Here is a 20,494-nt window from a genome sequence, read left to right on the forward strand (position 1 = left end):
TACATTTGTATGCAGAGGACCGATTTGTATCTTTGATTTGGGTTTCTTAAAGCAGAAAAAGATAAGACTAAGAGAATTAGCAGCATGAGGAAGGAAAGCAAAAGCAAACTTTTAAAAATTAGGTTTAAAATTTAGTATTTCAAGAAAGACTTCATAAATATATAATGAGTCACTATTACACATTCAAAAGGTGATAACACAGTAATGGGATTTTTAAAAGTTTTTACAAGATCAGAAAGTCGGCCTGCCGCAATTAGGTCCTTGTGTTTAACAGTGAAGAGAAGCATTAAAAAACCTAATGCAAGCTGAAAAGCAGAGGTGAATTATTCTACAGAAGAGCATCTGTATCTTGGCTTGTGTGTAAAGCACTAGACTAAAAAAACCCCAAAAACTCCAAACCACAGAAAAGAATTAGGTTTCTTTCCTTTTCTTCTACCAGTGAGTGACACCAGTTAATAACACAATAAGTAAAGAACTTCATTTGTTCTGATATAAAATCAGATGCCCCTTAAAATTCAGCAATTCTTTGTCCTTATATTACAAAGAGGTTATTTTGGCTAAACCATTTCTTACTCAGAATAAGCAGTTTATTAATCCTCATTAATCTCCTCTTTACAATTAATGTCTCTGACATTAGCCCTGCATGCAGAAATCTATTTCCATTCAGTACTTATTTTCTTAGAGCATCTTGAAGATAGGGTGATCAGAATATCATCTCTTGAGTAGAATGGCCACACACACAGATCTAAAGTCAAATTCAGTAAGAGTCATACTGCCAGCCTGTGGAAGTAAAACTGAAAGTAGTAACATATAACTTACAGCAGCTTGTAATGTGTTTGCCCATTGATGCACCCAGAAATGGGGAAAACTAAAGCAATTAAATCTAACTTTATAATAATATCCTGGATATCAGGAAGCCACAGAGCCTTGAAAACACAACTTTAAAAAAAGTTCAAAATATTCAGTTTGATACTCTAAATTGTTAGCTACACTTTGAAATGGTTAGTCACTTAGCTACATCAATGAGCCACTGCAGGTATGAGATGTAAGAAAATTTGTAAAAACTGTAATGAGTAGATGGCTTGTTTCTACAGCAAGGACATCTGACACAACATATATATACTCAGACACTGAAAAAAAAGAGAAATATTGCAGCATGTTGGTTCTTAAGTCCATAGATTTCTATTTAATCTTATCAACTTATGATTTAACACAGTGAATGGGTAAATATAGCAGTAAAAATATGTAGAAATTTAACATGGTATTGCAAGAAAAACACAGCCAGAAAAAATGGCACCATCAGTTATAAGTGCTGTGTGGCACTTGGATACGGTTTTTGCCCTGGTGTTAAAGCACACTTGGAAGTTTTTGTATTCTCATTTTGCATTCTAAGAAGTTTTAGTCATTCTGCCCTTTTATACTTTTTACATGTACTGAAATGGTAAGATGTTTTACATCCTTTACTTACTGATACAATTTTTCTAACACATTTTAATTGCAAAAGCTAATTTCATATAAATTACATCAGGAAGATATATCCCTTTGTCTTAATATGTCCTTGTCTAAAATAATTGTGTAATCCACTCTTACTGACATCAACAAGAGTGTTCAGGAAATAAACTAATCAATAACAGCATACACCTATTATTTTTTAAAACTATGCACTAATGCTATGAAAGCTGTTCTGCAGAAGTCTGCCCCCTTCATTATTCCATTTTACTTTCAGAGCTAGTCAAGTCTGTAGCGAAACACAAACTTCTGCTGGAGAAAGAATAGCACAACTATCTTGCAGACAAGATTCAAGTGTGATGGAACAACAGGAATCAATAATTATGATGAGCTGCAAACATCTGAGAGTAAACGGGCCATGAGCCATCTGTTGCTGTATCTCCCCACCACCTGAAGTTCCCAATAAAATCTCACATTTTTACTGTGTATTTAGTGAAGATCATTAATCCCCAACCTTCTAGTTTTTACAAAGTGTCTCATCTATATGTTTATGGCAAGCAATTTATAATAATTTTTATACAATACTTTATATATGGTCCATCTATACTACAGCTGTATTTAGGTTCTGCATTAGTTAAGTCAGAATGAATGTTATGAAAACATATTATAGGTAAATTTTGACAACCAAATATTTTCATTGCAGAAAAATATCTATGTTTATAGTCTCAATTCCCAAACCTAAAATTTAACAACCTGGCACACCTGCAATTTTGAACATTAATTTTCAGGGTGATTTGGCTTTTGCTTTCTTTGTGTTTGTTTAGAATTGGCTCGGTTTCTTTTTAAATAAAAACGCCCACACATCAGAAGCATTCTTTTCCTTCTTTCTTTCACTTCCTTCTGTGAAGTATTAATCACTATCTAAATTTTACACATATACACAAACACATGTACACACACACCACCTTATTTTGAGATAACTGTCTCTTTCTCTAAGGAATCATTGTCATTTTTAAGCTATTTGTGAACAGGTCAATCTTGACAACATATGAAAAATAAACATACATTCTTGTTCTCCCCATTATCATTAATGGAACCAAGAGAACATTATTTCAGATTTGTTCCACATCTGATTCCTCTCAGCTACTCACTCCTAATGTCACATGGTTTACTCGTCTCAGGATAGTAACTATGCAGCAAATAATTTCTCTGGATAAAGATCCAGCATGTTCATGTTCCATCCTGTCTCTCCTAAGGCAAAACTACATACAATGGGATGCAGTGGATGTAATTTTATAGAATCAGAGAATATTAAGGGTTTATTCCCCTTAAGCCCCCACCATAGGCAAGACCTCTCACTAGACCAGGTTGCTCAAGGACTTGTCCAACCTGGCCTTGAACACTGCCAAGACCAGGGCAACCACAACCTCCCTGGGCAACCTGTTCCACTGTCTCACCACCCTCACAGTATGAAAATTCTTTTTAATATCTAACCTAAATTTTACCTCTCTCAGTTTGCATCCATTACTCCTTGCCCTGTTAGTACAGTTCCTAACAAAGAGCCCCTCTCTGGCTTCTCTGTAGGCCCCCTTCAGACAAGAAGGATTTAAGATTTAAGGCAAGCTGTTTTATTCAGTTTATTTTCTAAAAACCAATGTTAGTCCTTCAAAAAGAATTCTTAAAATATTATTTATATTGAGCTAATTTCCCTAGAATTCTCCCTCAGTCTGGAGTCTAATGAATCTCAGGAATCCAAATTAAATCTCAGAACTTCAATACATCAAAATTTGTGTTCAGATAGGAGGTGTTGGAAACATAATCAACCTTATTACTTATACTCAAGAAGAATAATTAAATAAAAATAGCAGAAGTGCTTGAAGTACATGCAGTTCCTAATATTAATAAGGTTTTCAGTAAAAGATGAACCCCACTTATGCCATAAAACTCACCAAACTAACTTTTCCCTGCATTATAAATCTTCTCCACCCGAGATGCACAAGCAATAGCCTAAAGTCTGTTACTCTCAAGATGCAACAGGTAGCCCAGAAAAGGTTTTCTCCTTTAAAGCAGCATCATGTCAGCAATTCTAAAGTGAAATGCTGGGTCTGCCAAAATTCAAGTCTTACTCTATGGATATCTTCTATGCCCAAGAGGCTTCACAGAAGCACTGAATACTCTTCAGTAGAAAAACACCCATACTAGACCAAAGGCTGAAGGACTTCCACAGAAAATTCAGTTATTCAAATGAAGATTTTCTGTGATTAAATAATTCATATTTTCCCTCTATATTCTCAAATGCATAACAGAAAAGCCTGTAGCTGTTTCTATTTTTCAGAACTCTCTTCTTTTAAATAATCAGTGACACTATACCCTATCATGTTATTCTGCTTAAAGTACCACCTTCCAGCTTTCATTCAATTTTGTATTGATTTTGTCTTTCAAATGCAATTCATCATTATTGAAAACTGTCTCTAGCATTTGCTCAGCAGAGACTACTTTCTGTTCCCTGCATACTAATTATGTTCTATGGAATACAGAAAAAAGCTTAGGGTTGAGAAGCTTTTCTTCTAAGTGATACTTCATTTGGGATTGAAAAGAGTTTTAAAAGATGCATGCTCTTATACGATATTCATCCAACACCATGTTGTTGGACCAGATGTTCATAATAAGTCCCTTCCAAAGGATATATTCTATATTCCGCCCCTTTGCCATTTAAATTTTTATGTTCCAATTTTTGTAGTAGCAAAACCCACTGCAAATCATATGCCCCATAGGAGTGCTAACATTCCAGATACAGTTTGTTAAATAAAAATACTGAATAAAAGTATAAATGACATCAGTTGTGACTGGTACTGACAATGGCAAAGGTGACATCCTCATAATCAATGTAATAAAATCTAGGGTTGTGTAACACTTTCAGAACAGAAATACAAAATGTATTTAAGAGGTAAACTGTGAACACATGAAAGTTGTTTTCTAACTGCTGAAGTCTCCATAATTTTCTACTGTCTCCTTACATTCAATAGGTATCATTTTCATCACCTATTCCAACTCAGAAACCCTATGGTACAGCAGCCTTCTCTTTATACAGTTTCACTAGGACTCAAAGTGCATTCTTGTTTTCTCAAAATGCCCATGACAAATTAGGAAATAAGTATCTGAAAATAAACATAATTTCATTTTGTCCCAAATGAAATCAAAAGTTTTTTGATTTCCATAGACCCGGAAGGTTGCCTCCTGCTCAAACTTAAAGATAAAACAAGCACAATCTAAATGTGGCTCAAGCATTTAACTACAATACACGTTAAGACCCCAAATTCCATTAACAGATAATTTAACTATATTCATAATAAAATTAATAGGGTTACATACTTAAGGCAGCCTGCAGTGAACAACACTGGGGTTCTACCCAAGCTGAGACCTAGTGAAATATATCAGCTGAGAAACACAAAACCATCAGTTTTTGAAAACTGTACTTCATAACCACATTTTGAGATAGCTTAAGGTAGAATTCTTGTCTAAGTCAAAAAAATTACAAAACTAGTCACTAAGCCCCACTGTAAAAGCCATATTTGCCTCTACTCCCACTTACAAACAAAATAAAATTATATAAAATTAAAATAGGATTTAAGTTAGCACTTTACAGTCCATTCAGTCTATAGTTTCTTGATCACTTTAAAGCAGAATAAACCAGCACCACTATCAAAAGAATTGATCCTGTCCTCTGTACAAACCCCAGCCATTCATTCACCCCCTTATACTAGCCTAAGTCTTCACTCAGTCACACAGGGAACAGAATTGGGAGATTGATCTGTGTCCAATTAATTAAAAAAAAAAAACTTCCTAGGGAGATGCATTCAAAATTGCCTTCACTGCTTCCTGATTTATCTCCCCATCCCTCCCAACAGAAACTGAAATAAGGCAAAGTCACACTTTAGGATCCCTCAGCATGGCACTGGCCATGCTGCTCCGCTTCAGAGACAGACCAGCCTGAAACAAAATGCTTCATGTTTGTTACTGGTAATGGAGGCACAGCTACCAAACTTTGGGATCAATAGGATATCCATTTGGAAAACCATTTCTGTGGAAACTCATTCGGGTACTTCACTTGCAATACACCTTGCTGAAGCGGCTGAGGCTGGCACTTGGGTGGTCTATGCCACAGGAAGGCTGAGTCATGCAGAGCCAAACAGCCCCTCACCAATCAGCTTCCCTTGTGCTATGGGATGGTTTCTGAACATCTGGGCTGTTGACTCAGTGCAACAACACTGGCCCTTGATGCACAGGAGTACCAAACACATCCTGCTTGTGTCCCAGAATACCCTGGCATCACAAAGACAGGGCTTAGGACAGAGTAATTGACTCTTATGGGCTTCTGACACTCAAACACCATGTAATACAGGCTAGAAGACAGGAAAGAGGCACAAGCAAATGATATTCATAAACAGTTACAACTGCTATTTTTGCAGTAACTGTTAGTTATAAAAATGCCCTAATTAAAAATTAAGATAAAAATCAGAATATGGTTGAAGATCAGGCCTGACAAAAATTGTCATCCATAACTCAGTACCTAAGGAATAGGTGTCCACCAAAATTTCTGAGGCCCACCCACAACACGCTCTTTGGTTCCCAATTTAAAATCTGAATGGATTTTTTCCTGTGTAATTACACAACTCCAGTCTGCTTTATTTAGTGTTGTTTTTTTTTTACATATATGAAAAACATGCCAAAGAACTGCTCTGCAATGAAGCAGAATCTACCTACACAGAACTTTTGTAATTTTGAATTCTTATGAATTCAGGTGTGAGACATAAATAATATCGCCACAAGGTAGTCAGGCAGAGACCACACATTGTAATTCAGTTTAGGTTGCCCTCTAAAGATTGGACAAATAGTAATTGGTGTATGAGGTCTGACATGAAGACTTTTAGGATAAAAAAAATTACTGAGCTTTTCAAACCCAACTCACTAGCACCTGAATTTTTACTGTGGAATTGGGGTCAAATTGAACAAGAATACTAATTTTTTGCCTGAAAGTTTCCTCTCCATCATGAGGACAGAGCTCACAACTTAAAATATTGTCCCTGTTTCCTTATATCAGTGTTGGTACAGAAAAAGTTTTCTTACATTTCTTAAGCATCACCCAAATAACATTTGAAGTGCCAGCTTATTCAGACACAGCAGTATGTAACAGCCAGCACATATCAGTTTAATTTTTAATGGAAGATGTTTATCCTTGCTGAGAAAATATTATGAGTAAAAAAAAAATCTATTGAATTTGCTGAGGTACCATGGAGAAAGTTTTGTTTACCAACAAAAAGTACAATTTAATTTGGACAATCACTCACTGGAAGTTACACTTTCTACTGTTCCTAAGTACATCTGATATTCTCTAATTCAGCTGCTACCTGTATCATACATATAATAGTGTTAGCACAAAGAAAAGAAGAATATTTTTCCACTTACCTCTCTGCCAGCCTTTGCTGGAATCTGTCCCTGAGTCTCTCTCAACTTGCGAGCACTGTCAAGTTTTGCTTGAAGTTCTGAAGCTAAATCCTTTAACAAAAGTGATAGTACTCCATTAATTTGACTATCTTAAACTTTTAGGAGATTTTCATATAAAAATGAACCATTCATTTCATTTTTTGTGTTTTGGTATAACATTTTAAACTATAATGACACAAAATACTAAAGAAAACATCAGTATCATTCACACAAGTCTTTACAGGATACAACATGAAAAAAAATGTTCAGAATAGAGGCATCTGAAGTACAGGAACAAGTATTGCCATAAAAAGACTAGAAAATGTATTCTTAAGCATTATGAAGTTCTACTAATAAATGCTTAGCATAATTAGGCATAGGCATTACTATATGTATCAGACCCTAAATAAGGAAGCCTAAAGACATCATATGTGCCATTCACATTCTCTGGACAGAGAGACATGATTCTGTTTCTCAGGATTTCTTGGAGAAGCACAAAGAGAAGAAGAGAAAACAATCTTTATCTCGGTTCCTTTGTTTTCCCCATGTGGAATGTGATATGGAGACTGTTTACCTGAAGTGATTGCTTGATTGGGTTGTTTGGGTTCAATGACCAATTGGATCCAGCTGTGTCTCAGACTCTCAGCAGAGAGTCAAGACTTTGTTAGATAGATAGATAACCAAGAAGCATGTAGAATGGTATAGTATCTCTTTAAACAGTATATTAATGTAATATAGTATAGTTTTAATAAAGCTATCCTTCAGCCTTCTGATCTGGAGCCAGACATCATCATTTCTTCCCCACATCCGGGGTTTGCCGCATTTTTACTACAGTCATATCCTTTTTTTTTTTTCTTGTACACACACACACATACACATCAGCTCTATGAGTCTAGGGAAATATCTCTCAGAAATTTTTGCTATGAAGTTTCACAGCTCTCTACACTCCATGTCCAACTTCTGTGCTTCAGACCTTATCTTGAGAATTAAAATGTACAAGAGGTAGAAAATAAGAACAGTTTACAGTCTTGTGTAAACTGGTTTTGATGCTCCTGTGCTCTCTTGACAATCTGACTATTAACTAAATAGAAGTTTTTCAGAATATCTTGGATTGCTAGGAATTGCCAGCCTATCAACCTGGAAAGAATAGAACCATTTATACTCTAACCCCTCTGTCAGTTTCAGTGACTGAACTACAACCATCATGCCTATATTTGCTTCCCCAAAATTAAGCCATTTGATCAACACCAGGCAACAAATCAGTAACAAAAATAAATTCAGAATTCATTTGGCCCACATGGCCAACCTCGAGCTGCAGCCACCAGTACATGCTGTTACATAACCAACTGTTCTGGTGTGTGGCAATGAACTTGCTTAAACAAGCAGCATTTTCAATCTGATTAGAGAAAGACCATTAAAAATATTTAAAATGCCATAAGGCTATTATAGATGATATGTATTATATTACCTATTTCATTATTTAAATTGTTGTTGTTTTGTTTTAGGTTTGTTTTTTTTAAATTAGGTTGATTCAGAGTTCATATATAGAAAACTATACATATAAAAATAATTTTTAAAAGTGTAGTACTGGTTTCTGCCACATGATCTGGGTCAAAACAAAACAAAACTATAGAATATTAAATTAATTACACTCTCCCCACATAATATGTGTATATTTTTCATCAAATCACTTGCATTCAGTTCCCATCAGATTCAAAACAAAAAAGACCAGATAATTTGCCCAAAGTTTTGTTTAGGCAATGCTACTGAAGCTGAGCAGTATCAGAAAAAAAGTTTACAAATTTTTGCTGTTTTCCATCAGCTTTGGAAAACCTTCCCCTCCACAGTACTTTAGCAACTAGTGTATAGATAGCTTACACTACACCTGTCCCTCACAAACCTATCATATAATTACTTCCATAAATATATTTTTGCTCATTAGTGTACTTTTTTAGTATTAACTAAGAAAACTAGAGATTAACATACGGACACATCTATTTAAATCATTAACAGTGAAAATACATTAGTAGAAAATACATTGCTGCAACTCACTTTTAATTCGCCTTTGAAGTTAGTAACATTTAAAATGGACAGGATTTCTATATGAGGTATTGCTGTTCAAATGTTTAACGCTACATACTTAAGTCTATGTCTAAAGTCTGTGGAAAAAGAATTCATAACATAAAATTGGTTTGAAAATATTTATAAAATGGACACTTTCTCCTAACAAAATCTGAATTATCTGATAAGGGCTTCAACAAGGATCAACACCATGTCCTAGTCCAGCAATAATGACAAAACATACTAAACTTTCCACAAATCAAAGAATCAATAGATCTTGAGTAATATTAAGTTACCACTTGGAGACATAACATGTTTTATATATTATTATAAATAAATATTTATTTATTATTTCTTAAATATGCAGATTTTGGTGTAAATATTATGTTACAAGAGGCAAACTAAACAGGTGCAGTAAAAATTAATGTTAAAAAATAAATACAAAAGCCCACAGTGATAGCATTTGCTTCTAAAAATATGAAAATAGCTCTTTAAGAGCAGCTATTCAGAGCCAAGCACTTGAAAAACACAGCTTAAAAACTAACAGACTCTGACCTTGTTACAACTGAAGCTTCCAGACAGTACTACTGAAGGGAATTAACTCATTATAGCCATGTTTAATATAATAAATAAAATACATAAACCTCCAAATTTAGTGTTGCACAAGACTGAAATTCTTGTTCCTTCAGGTAGCTGGCTGAAACAACACACATTAAATGTGTAGCCGTTTCTCCCAGCTCCACAGACCAACCTCAATCAGAGCAGGACCACAAAGCATTCCACAGCTGTTCTCAGTGTAGAGCTGGCTGCAATGGCATATACTATTCCTTTCAGTTTTACAAGTTCCATATCCCAATTAATAAGCCCGCTTATAGAGCAGAGCTATGGACCACAAGCACCTGCTTGTGACAAAGCTGATGAAATGAGTACAGCTCCAGACACTGTTTACCTTGTAACCAAGACAGCGAGCTTTGTAGTTTTCACCTGCTCCCTTTTTTATAAAAAGACAATAAATACTCTAAAAAGGGCAGAGAACAACTGGTTTTAGGTATGCTGCTTATCCTAAAAAGCCAGGGTCCTGAATCCTCTACTCTAGTCTATGAACTACTGCATTTAAAGCAGAAATTACTGTAAAAGCACTATCTTCAAATCCTACCAAATTTTGCAAGTCTTTAATTGCTTGAATCAATACCCTTTCAAAAAAACCACCCAAACAATTAAATCACTGTGAGCTTTGAAAAAAAATTGTAGTAAATCATGCCAGTTTTCCACAGCCATTACCGTGTCTCCCATGAGTTCTGCTTTCACAATCCTCGCTCCCAGTCTGTTCATCTCCTCTTCACTAAGCACCCGAGGCGGCTCATCCTTTGATGATCTGTAAAACACCAGCTGCACTTAAGCCACAGAAAAACAGTGCAGTATTCACCTGTGTAATTCAGAATGATAAGTCTACTGTACTTGTATATATGTGTCTATTGGCAAAACAATTGAAAACAACATATTATAAAAATGTATTTGCAGACAGAAGCTGCCAAGGACTCTGAAACCAAAGACCTTGAATAAAATTTTTACGAGGTTTGTTTCCTTTAACTTTTGAGAACAACTCAAATGAAAAGCACTATCTGTAAACATTTTCCCAGCATGAAAAAACAGTTAAGTCAGTACCAGATATAAGCAGGAAAAAAACAAGGGAAAGAAGCAGAAAATGTTATTTTAACCTACTCTAATTCTTCTTTCAGGCTTTGGCCATGCTTTTACATCTCAGCTTCTGCAAAATCACCAATTTCTGAGTTATTCTGTTTGTCAAGTGGCCTTCCACCTTTTGAAGATCACTTATTTTCCCTTATTTATCTGCTCGCAGTACAATCTTTACTTCTGAATATGTTATGGCTGATACAGAAGAGTTTCCAAGGAAAATTAACTGGCACTGTTTTAAAAATATGAAGTCTCCCCTAGAGAAGCCAGCTGGTAATAAAGAGTATTGTACCTTAATGTTAATATTAAAAATTTAGCATATGAATTTTATGATGTTTTTAAATATGGATTACAAGAAATACTACAAAGAGGCATCAAGTAAGTTTGGCTCTTGTTCTCTGGCCCTAGGAAAGACTAAAACCAACTAACTCTAAAAGTAAATATCTAACACAAAAGATACAATAGAGTGCAGTTATGACAGTGGTTCCCGCTGTTAGAGAAGAGAATTCATTCACCAATTGATATGGAAAAACCCTGTAGGATTTGAAGGAGAAATCTTTGAAGATGGTGTCCTCTTTAAGCACCAGGCCTCCCCCACCCTGAGAAAATTACTAAAGTTGCTTTTCTTCATTTTCAAGATGCCCAATCCAAACCCCTAAAACTCAGCAGAATTTAATTTCACCAGAAACCAAATATTCAAATATTAAGTTTCCACTGTTCCTTAAGCTGTATCCTTCAAAGCAAAGTAGACTACTTCAGAAAAGGGAACAAAAGGTGTTTAATAATTCATATATGCTTTTTTTAAATGGTGCTAGTGCTTGAATCATTGTCTGAACTTTTTGAGACTTGAGACATTGCTTTGATTTGCTTTTTATCTTGTCTCAAATTAAACTCTGAAGCAGTCACATTATTAAGTGTGACTTCCAGCAAACACTAGCTGATGGACTTTTCCTCTGGGGAGATCCCTTGGACATCCAATCAGCACTTTTAATTAACCTGTGTCATAACTGTCCAAAACACTTTGATTTATAGGCTGAAGAGGCTTCCTCTGTGCTTTGGAAAAGATAAAATTTAAAAGCCTTACTTTCAGCATGAGAGATGAGGAACTGAATCAGCAACACCTATTAATTCAAGCCTTCACCTCAAAGATTTACTTTTTGTGACTGACAACACTATCAAAAGAGTACACGCATTACAAGTCCTGAAACCTTAAGAAGAAAAAGAAAATAGCAGCTTATAAATTACTCTCAACAGGTATCTACTGCACCAATCCAAACTTGAAACATTCCAAAAGTCTGAATTTTCTACAAAATACAATACCAAAAAAACCACTTCTGACCACTAGAAACAGGGAGACAAGTTATTCACTACTTCAAAACACACAGAATCTCAGGAGTTAAGAAGTCATCTTAGAAGAACCTGGATATAAGTTATGTCAGTAAGCAGAGACTATATGGTTTTGCAGGCCTAAGTAAACCCCACTTTACTAATGAGTCAGCTTAGTAATTGCATTGGCTAAGAAATATGATTCAAATATCAAAGAAGATGCACAGTTGGGTTAACAGCTCCAGAACGGAAAACACATGCAAAAGAAAATATCAGCTGAACAGTTTCTACATCTAGTTCTCTTCTGTGAAGAAAATAATTATCTTTCCTATCATAATAATTGAATTCTTTGAACTTGAGCAAGTAAACCACTTCCGCACACAATCTCATTTCCCAAAATTTGCAGCTTTGTCCAGTTACAATTACCATTGTACTTAGTAAATGTGGCAGTTAAAAAAAGGTATTGTTTTTGTACCTGCAACTAAAAAAAGTAAATCACCATTATTTCACAAAAAAAAAATTAAAAACTGAAAAGAATAGCTGCTTCTTTAAAGAAAGCAATACTGAGGCAACAGTATCACTAACTTCTACTCAATGATTACATGTTCTACTAGGTCTGGCTGGATGGGATGGAATTTATTTTTTCCACAGCAGCGCAGTAGTGCATTTTCCTCCATATTGTGCCTAGCCCTCCCCTTCCCAGGCCATTCTGCAATCCTAGGAATTCCCATTATGCTTTGGCCTTTGTGGACCAATGAAGTATCCCTTGACTGCAGCAGGAACTCTTACTGGGCTAAGGTGGGAGCACACTGTCCACACCCGGAACTCCTGGTGCCTGCCACAGTGGGGAACGAAGACAGAAACCCTCAGTCAGCCCCTGGCAGCCTCTGATCATTACTCACCTGAACCATAGCCTGAGTGGAATTTTCAAAATTCCAGTGACTGTGCCAGCCTGTGGCCAGGATGTGAATTTACTGATGACTGCAGCCCAGCATGCTGCGACACCACAAAAAGCAGCGCTGTGTGAGGCCCTCTGAGCTCTCCCAGACCGCAGCAGGCTGTGCCAGCGTTGCACTGAGTGGGACACCTCTCAGAACTCACCAACTCCCCAGTTTGCAAAGATTAGAGCACCATCATAGAAAGCTGAAACCCTCCACTCTTTGAGGCTCAACTCCTGCTTGTTAATAAATTCCAATACATTTGAAGCATTTCATTGAAGTCAAGAGGAACTCTTAATAGGCATTTTCTATATATTCACACATATATATTTTTCTACATTTCTACACTTCTAACCCTATATATCTCTTTTCATCTATCTGCATGCATGTGTGAATTATTGGAACAATCTGAAAGAAAATATTCATAGTAACAATGACATAGTCAAACCACTGGAAGAACCAGCACACTGCTAATACTGGAGGAACAGGAGACCATGAGCAGAGCAAAAGGTCAGTTCTCCACCACTTGTCTGACCACCTCTCCTTACTACTCTCCATTGTCTCTCACAAAAGAAAGTCATGGAAACCTAATTTCCTCCTATTAAGTTTGTGTTTCCTTTCCCACTCCTATTAATGCTTCCTCTTCACCACAGAAAACATATTTTCTATTAAATACTTTCTACTATTTTTCATATGCTATTACTTTAGCATATGAGCTCATTTCTCAAGTGGCAAACCTATCCCTGCTGTATTAATTATTTCAGTTTTTAGTCAGCATTTTCTAACATTTAAAGATAAATTCAATGACGGTTAAGATATTTTGGAGGTTTTTTGCCTTAGAGGCCAATTTTACCGAAGTGTGAACTAACATTAGAAAGAAGCAGAAAATAACCTATCATTAGCAACTCTCAAATGTGCTGAGGAGACAGATCAGGTGGGGGATATTCAGTACTTCTGCTTAACTTACTTCTTCTAGCTGCCCTTAGCTGGAGGCTAAGACTCCTCCTCAAACTAAAGAGATCTGATATAATCAGTGCTTATGATGTCAAAAAGGAGATAGAACTTTTGTTCTATTTTGTCATGAAAAATACAGCAAATAAAAACCAAATAAAGATGTTCATAGAATACCTAGAGGATGATGTTTTACTGTCAGATAAAATCTGTTTCTTCTCAGGGGTATCACTTGCATGTTCCTGTTGCAACTTCTCTTTTTCATCACTTGGAGTTATTTTCCAACTTTTGCCATCAATTTGTTCCCTAGTACCTGATGATTTTTGGTCAGATTTTAATTTCTCACTGCTATCTTCTGTGTGTGTTTTGGTCCACAGTGCAGTATCCTCACTGGGTTTCTGAAAACAGCTGCTCAAAGAGCTATGAGCTGAGTTCTCCTTGGATGAGGACTGCTTTAACCTGGAGTCTCTGGGTGCACTGTAAGATGTTAAGTCATCTTCAGAGGGTTTCAAAAATTTGTGTTTCAAGTTGCTTAGAGATGAATTCCATTCCTGATTTCGTTTTTCACGGGAGTATTTTTCTGCTTTGGAGCTGCAATCCCTTGATACTGAGTCCGTGCTACTGCATCCACATTCCTGGTCTGCTTTTGACACCTCTCTTCTGTAATCCTTGTCATCCTGCGCCCACGCTTTGCCATACCTCTCCCTGGAATATACCCCAAACTTGTGTCTGTCTCTATCATCTTCATCTCGTGTCACCTTTTCAATATGCTGCTGTTTCTTGTCTTTCTTCTCTTTCTCACTTTCTGAATAGTCAGTCTTCTTCCATCTTCCACTTCTATGATAATTTTCCTTTTTGGACGCAGCTTTTTCAGCTTCTTCTAATCGTGACTGAAATACCTCCACTGACTAGAAGAAAAAACAAAGAAGTCATACCACTTTTAGGGCCATGGGGTATTGTTGTTGAAGTATTTCAAATTTGCTATAAGATCTCATATATTAAAAACATTTAACAAGAAAAATATATTAAAGGCTGGGTAGCACTAAACCCTTCATCACTTGAGAGAAGCTTCAGGGTCTGTTTTTTCCCACTTCTTTTCACATCATACATCGTGCCTTCATACTTCATGTACTTTTATATGAAAGTAATCTTTTCCAAACATTATTAAGATGAAGAAAATTTAACTGAAGATCCTTACCCCATATCTCTCAGCTACAATTTCCTCAAAATTTCGCTTCTCTCTCTCAGCCTGCTCCTTCATCCTTTGGTATGATTTTCGCAGCCAACTTAATCCAGCATCTTCTACCACTGTAACTAAAGTAGAAAACAACAAGAGAACAAGAGGTTGTGTTTTTACATCTCCTATTAATTATTCCTATTTAACCTTATTCTGTATGTGACATTAAAGCTTCACCTAAACTTATTGTAAAAATTGTAGGAGTGCAAAAGAAAAATAGAATTAATATACAAATACAATTACATATTTTCATAAGTTAATGCTGGTTATTTAATTTAAGCTTCTCTAGTGTATCAGAAGCAGTTTCCAAGAAAGGAATGGCATATGAGAAGTTTTGGAGTTTCTTTATGACATTAAAGAACCTTCCTGTCACTCCCACATTCTGTGTCCATTCTTTGGCATACTCCTTACACACAAGTGAATTCCCTTTTTCCCTTTCTCAGAAATTGAATGAGTAACCCACACTTCCCATGTGAGAAGCTAGCAGTAGTCTTGACATTCTGAAAACACACTCAATGATGCCTATCAACTCTTATAGATCTCTGATCTCTGTGACTCCTAAAAGTGGGCATGAGGCTAATGGTTTCTGGGACAGACTGTCCACAGGGAAAGGCTCTCAGAATGCACATATCCAACTCTTCTCTGTTGACAGTATACAAGCAGCCTTCTCACCACATAATAAATTTATCATGACATTATGAATAAGGTTTTTATTACTGTGTTTGCTGGAAATGGGCAGGACAACCCCAGGGTAAGGAAAAAAGTGAAAAGGCTACAGAAATACTATTTTTCACATCTGTAATTTGCTTCATTTTGATGTGACTCAGACTTCTGTGGGTGAATACTTTAAAACTGTAATTTGTGCAATGGAATGAAAGGAACCAAATCAATTGACAACAATTTATCTTGTCTTGGTTAAATCATGCTTTTCTTTAATTAGTTCAAAATGGAGAATTTCTGTAAGGATATTGAAGGTCAAACAACTCAAGATTAAAATCCATTGAAAGAAATTCTGCAAAACAACATACTATGATACTAATCCAATATTCACTATGGAATTTTCATCAAAATTTTACTTTATTACTATATTATTAATAATATATATATAATTCATAATCCTGTTACAACATTAGGAGTCATTTGTTAGCAACACAGAGTCCAGAAATTCAAGACAGAAATTTAAGATTATTACTGAAAGTTGCTCTTAACCTTTCTTAACTGAAGCCTCTTCATCCTTCTCTGGTGGCAAACCTGTACCACCATCTTTCCAATATGGGTTGAGTTCTCTCTCAGACAGCATGGCCTATAACAGAAATAATTTAAATGTTTGCATAGCATATGCAAATGACATATAAATTGTCATTAGTCATATAATACATGCTAACATTCTGGTGATTTAAGATACCCACATTAAATGGTCCTCCAACAGCTCTGAAATAATGTTCAGGAAAAAAAATCATGGTGAAAAAAAATTCAAAATATTAATCCTTTGTCTAACGACAATAACCAAGGCACTGCATACTACACAAAAGCACTGATCCACGTCAATCTGGTTCCCAAGCACAACAGCTAACTGGGAACTTTAATAGCAAGAAAGAGCCTGCTGTGAGATGCGAGAACAAAGAAATATTACCCAGTGATCCGTCACTATGTTTTCAGATCAGACTACATAGCATTTAACAAGGTAAATGAACAAATGCAGAAGCCATCAACTGTATGTACAAAGAGTTAATTCAATTCAACCCTTTCTCCAGCTAGACTCTGAGTCACCCATGTGTTCACCAACAACTGAGACATGAAAGCCACAACTGCTCAGAGTTAAGTAAGCTTTTACCACACTAAACAAGAGTGCTCCTTTCACACACCATGGAGAAGGCCAGTCTGTCATTGTTACTAACGGAACTTAGTACTAACAAAAGTAGCTTTCTCGTTACCTAGAAGTTAAAAGGTTTTTCTCCACAAGCCTAATGTATGAAGCCTTCCATTCCAACAGACCAATTTAATTAAAATCATTATCACATCAGGCATTAGTTTTAATAACAATAAAGACTTACATATTTGAACCAATTAATTACTTTATTCATCACACAAAATTTAGTAAAAGGCAGAAAAGAAATAACATATTAATTCCTCCTACCTGCTCAAGTTCTTGAGCTTTCTGTCGTTCCAATACTTTTTCTTTGTGTCTTTCACCTTTGACAGCTGCTACTGATGTTGTTTTCAATGACATGAAGTTTAAATTCATCCATTCTTCTCTCTTTATAATAAACAAAAAGAATCAGTGTTCATAATTCCAACAAAAACATGGCTTATGCGCCAAATCAAAGCAGTGCAACTACTGACAAATGTTGCTGACAATAAACAGTGTAAGTTCTACAAACACATATGAAATACTTTAATGAAAAGCAAACATGATTTTAAGAACTCTAATCTTCCAATTTTTTAATACTTAAATGAATTTCATGTCTCCCTGTAATATAAAATAAATATTTACAATGTATTTAAAACATTAGTAAGCATGCATATTGTACAGACTAATCATTAGCATAAACAAATACTGTACATCTCAGCTAACTCTGATCTCATGATCTCTTACATCTCTTCTAGTGTATACAAAATCTGCAATCAGTATCTGAGCATAGTTCATACCTCAGACATCCCGGCACTAACTTCACCTTCAAACTTAACAGTTATACATCTAAATTCTGTGAACTGTACCCACCATGAAAGCTAGAAAACTGCATTTTCAGAACCTAAGCCAGACCAAGGAGATTTTTTAAAATGAGGCCTAGACTAAAGAAAAGCAGCATATTAAAAGCCTAGATGTATCTACTACCTTTACACAGGTTAAACCTGAAGCCTCAAAAGCAAGCAGTGACATACACATTGTAAACAATTACTCTATAAAGGCAAGAAAAGGAACTGAAAAATTATCTATCTTCAAGTGATTCAATAATATCTATGCCCACATCACCAAGCAATATGCATCAACAAATGTGGATGAGCACGGGACGTCTGGTGGTCATCTGGTCCAAACCCCCACGCAAGCAGGGTCACCTAGGGCCAGCTGCCAATTTATTCAATTGTAAAGCAGCCATCATTGTGAAGAAATTGTGAAGAAAAAGGTAACATGTCTAGTCAAGATCTTTAAGATGGTGTCTTCAAGAAAATGAAACTAACTTGTAAGAGCCTCAAAACCTGATAGCAGTTGGTCCTGGGCAACATTAAGAGTAGTGCCTTGTTAAACATTCAGAACTATTAGGTAGAGAAGTCTTCCAATCAGTGAAAAGTAGTATTTACCCAGCTACACAAAGACATTTGTCTGTAAAATAGATTTTGCTCAACACTCTACAAAAGAGCTCCCAAGAAACCTAAGCATATTTCACAAGCTGAATTTAACTCTGAAGTGGCTGTGAGCCTGCCCACCTGCACGGAAGGCTCTTTTGCAGCATCTGGTTGTTTGTTGACCTTACAAGCAACTTCTGTGTCATCTGACTGTGACACATTTGATTCAACCCATTCAACTGAAGAATCCTAAAAAGAGAGTTTAATGGAAAGAATAAAAATAATACCTTAACACACTACTTGATAACATGCAACACTTAGCAATTATATCAATAATCAAAATCAATGCTGATTAGCATTACTAATATAATATTGTTTAATATTTTAAAATACTTATAATAAAATTAGAATATTAATATTCCCATAGGAGATTGCTCCATGTTCAAAGCAATTCACTTCATGAGCACATCACAGTATGCAACATTACCTCATACTGGCAGCTTATTTCCGTAACTCTACTAAAAGTAAAACAGTCTGAATAAAAACAAAATCAAAACCAGTTGGGTTTATGGCATAACAAAACCAAAATTTTTAAAAATCTACATGCATTACTGAGTATGTTTCACATTTAAAAACTTAGATCAGTTACACAGCACAATATAAAGCATGGTACATGCTATTGCCTGCTATTTTTGTATCCAGCTTCCTGCACTTGCATTTGCAAACAGTGTACAGAGATTTTTCACTTGAATCCAATAGGACTGCATTGCACAGAGTTTCTTTGCTATTCACATGAACCTGTCTTAGGAGTAAAAGAATTTAGATGGAAGTTACAGCCAGAACTGTGTTGCATCCTAGGAGTCTCTGTTGTGATCTGAAGGGTTTTGGTGATTCCCATGGAGATTGTGGGACATTTGTGCCTTTGATTACTTCCCACACTGATATTATAGTTTATCTCTGGCGTTAACCCTTGAAAAATAAGTCTCATTATAATGGACATTCCTTCACTCCATAAAAGCGACTCTGAAAGTTAAAACAGTGCCACCTGACTTGCACCAAAAATGCTGGGAAGATGTTTTCCACAATGCAGTCAGAAGGCAGCTCCCAGATTTCAAATGCAGTCTCTGCACTGTTTTGCCAGAGTGCCCTTCCATGTGAAGTCATGTCCTTACAGATTCAAATGTACAAGTCCTTCAGACCCATGTACAACTCCCACATTGTTGGGAGTGTCCAAAGTTGAACATCTGTGGAAAAAGGCAGAGGTAATTTGTGCTTAAAATCAAAGTCAATTATTTCCAATTTTAGACACATCTTTCTATCACATACCACAGACTACAGGGTATCTATAAAATTTTCTCTCTATATCAGAATGAAGATTTTGGTTTTCATTTTCTCTCTTCTCTCTACTGAAAAACTATAACTCCCTTAGTTCCTAATGAGTGAATTTAATATCATAAAATTCACAAGCACTCACGTAACAGCCTATTTTAAATTGATTAAATACTTAGTACATTAAAACTGACAAATTTTGCAGCAATTTTTCCCAACAGAAAATTATAAGAATGAGCCATAATTTTACTAACTATGCATATGCACAGGGACTAAAATGGTTCAAGTTTTAAGACTGTAGATTGAACTATTTTAAAATTTCTTACTTACAGAAGAACTATCAAGTAAGTCATCCTTCTTTTCAGATTTCTGTTTCTTACTTTTCTTCTTTTCCTTCTTAGCTTTTTTGGAATGTTTATCCTTTTTCTTTTTTTTCTGTATAGAATGTTCCAACAAGTAAATGTTTGTAAATGAGATCCAGTAAACCAAATAATCCATATACAAAAAAAAAAAATCAAAACCTGCATACCAAACCTCCTGAAGAAAGACGAAATACACACAAATACCTTTTATTTCTACTACCCTTTCACTCTCTCCTATGGGGGAAGGGCTGGGGTGGTAGGAATAGGGAGGGCATACCTCACACATCCATGATCAATTTTTCTTCCCTCTCTCAGTATCATTTTCATTGGAACTAAGGCACTACAACTAAACAGATAATATCTACTACACTACATGT

The 20,494-nt window shown here is 35.7% G+C and overlaps 1 protein-coding gene across 3 annotated transcripts in view; it reads right to left on the reverse strand.

Moving 5' to 3' along the window:
- Nucleotides 1-20,494, reverse strand: part of CWF19L2 (CWF19 like cell cycle control factor 2) — a 58,524-nt gene that overhangs the window by 26,340 nt on the left and 11,690 nt on the right. The window contains exons 3-10 of one of the 3 annotated variants that reach the window (XM_077781345.2): nucleotides 20,086-20,190; nucleotides 18,568-18,675; nucleotides 17,279-17,398; nucleotides 16,351-16,444; nucleotides 15,103-15,218; nucleotides 14,082-14,812; nucleotides 10,276-10,369; nucleotides 6,916-7,005 (exon numbers count right to left, since the gene is read on the reverse strand). In XM_077781345.2, the coding sequence (XP_077637471.2) occupies nucleotides 6,916-7,005; nucleotides 10,276-10,369; nucleotides 14,082-14,812; nucleotides 15,103-15,218; nucleotides 16,351-16,444; nucleotides 17,279-17,398; nucleotides 18,568-18,675; nucleotides 20,086-20,190 (1,458 nt within the window). Of the gene's footprint in view, nucleotides 1-6,915; nucleotides 7,006-10,275; nucleotides 10,370-14,081; nucleotides 14,813-15,102; nucleotides 15,219-16,350; nucleotides 16,445-17,278; nucleotides 17,399-18,567; nucleotides 18,676-19,471; nucleotides 19,602-20,085; nucleotides 20,191-20,494 lie in introns of those variants that run through there. The other 2 variants (XM_085575838.1, XM_085575832.1) reach the window with 2 other exon arrangements.

The sequence above is a fragment of the Lonchura striata genome, chromosome 1 (genome assembly GCF_050655825.1).
Source record: "Lonchura striata isolate lonStrDom1 chromosome 1, ASM5065582v1, whole genome shotgun sequence".
NCBI lineage: Eukaryota > Metazoa > Chordata > Aves > Passeriformes > Estrildidae > Lonchura > Lonchura striata.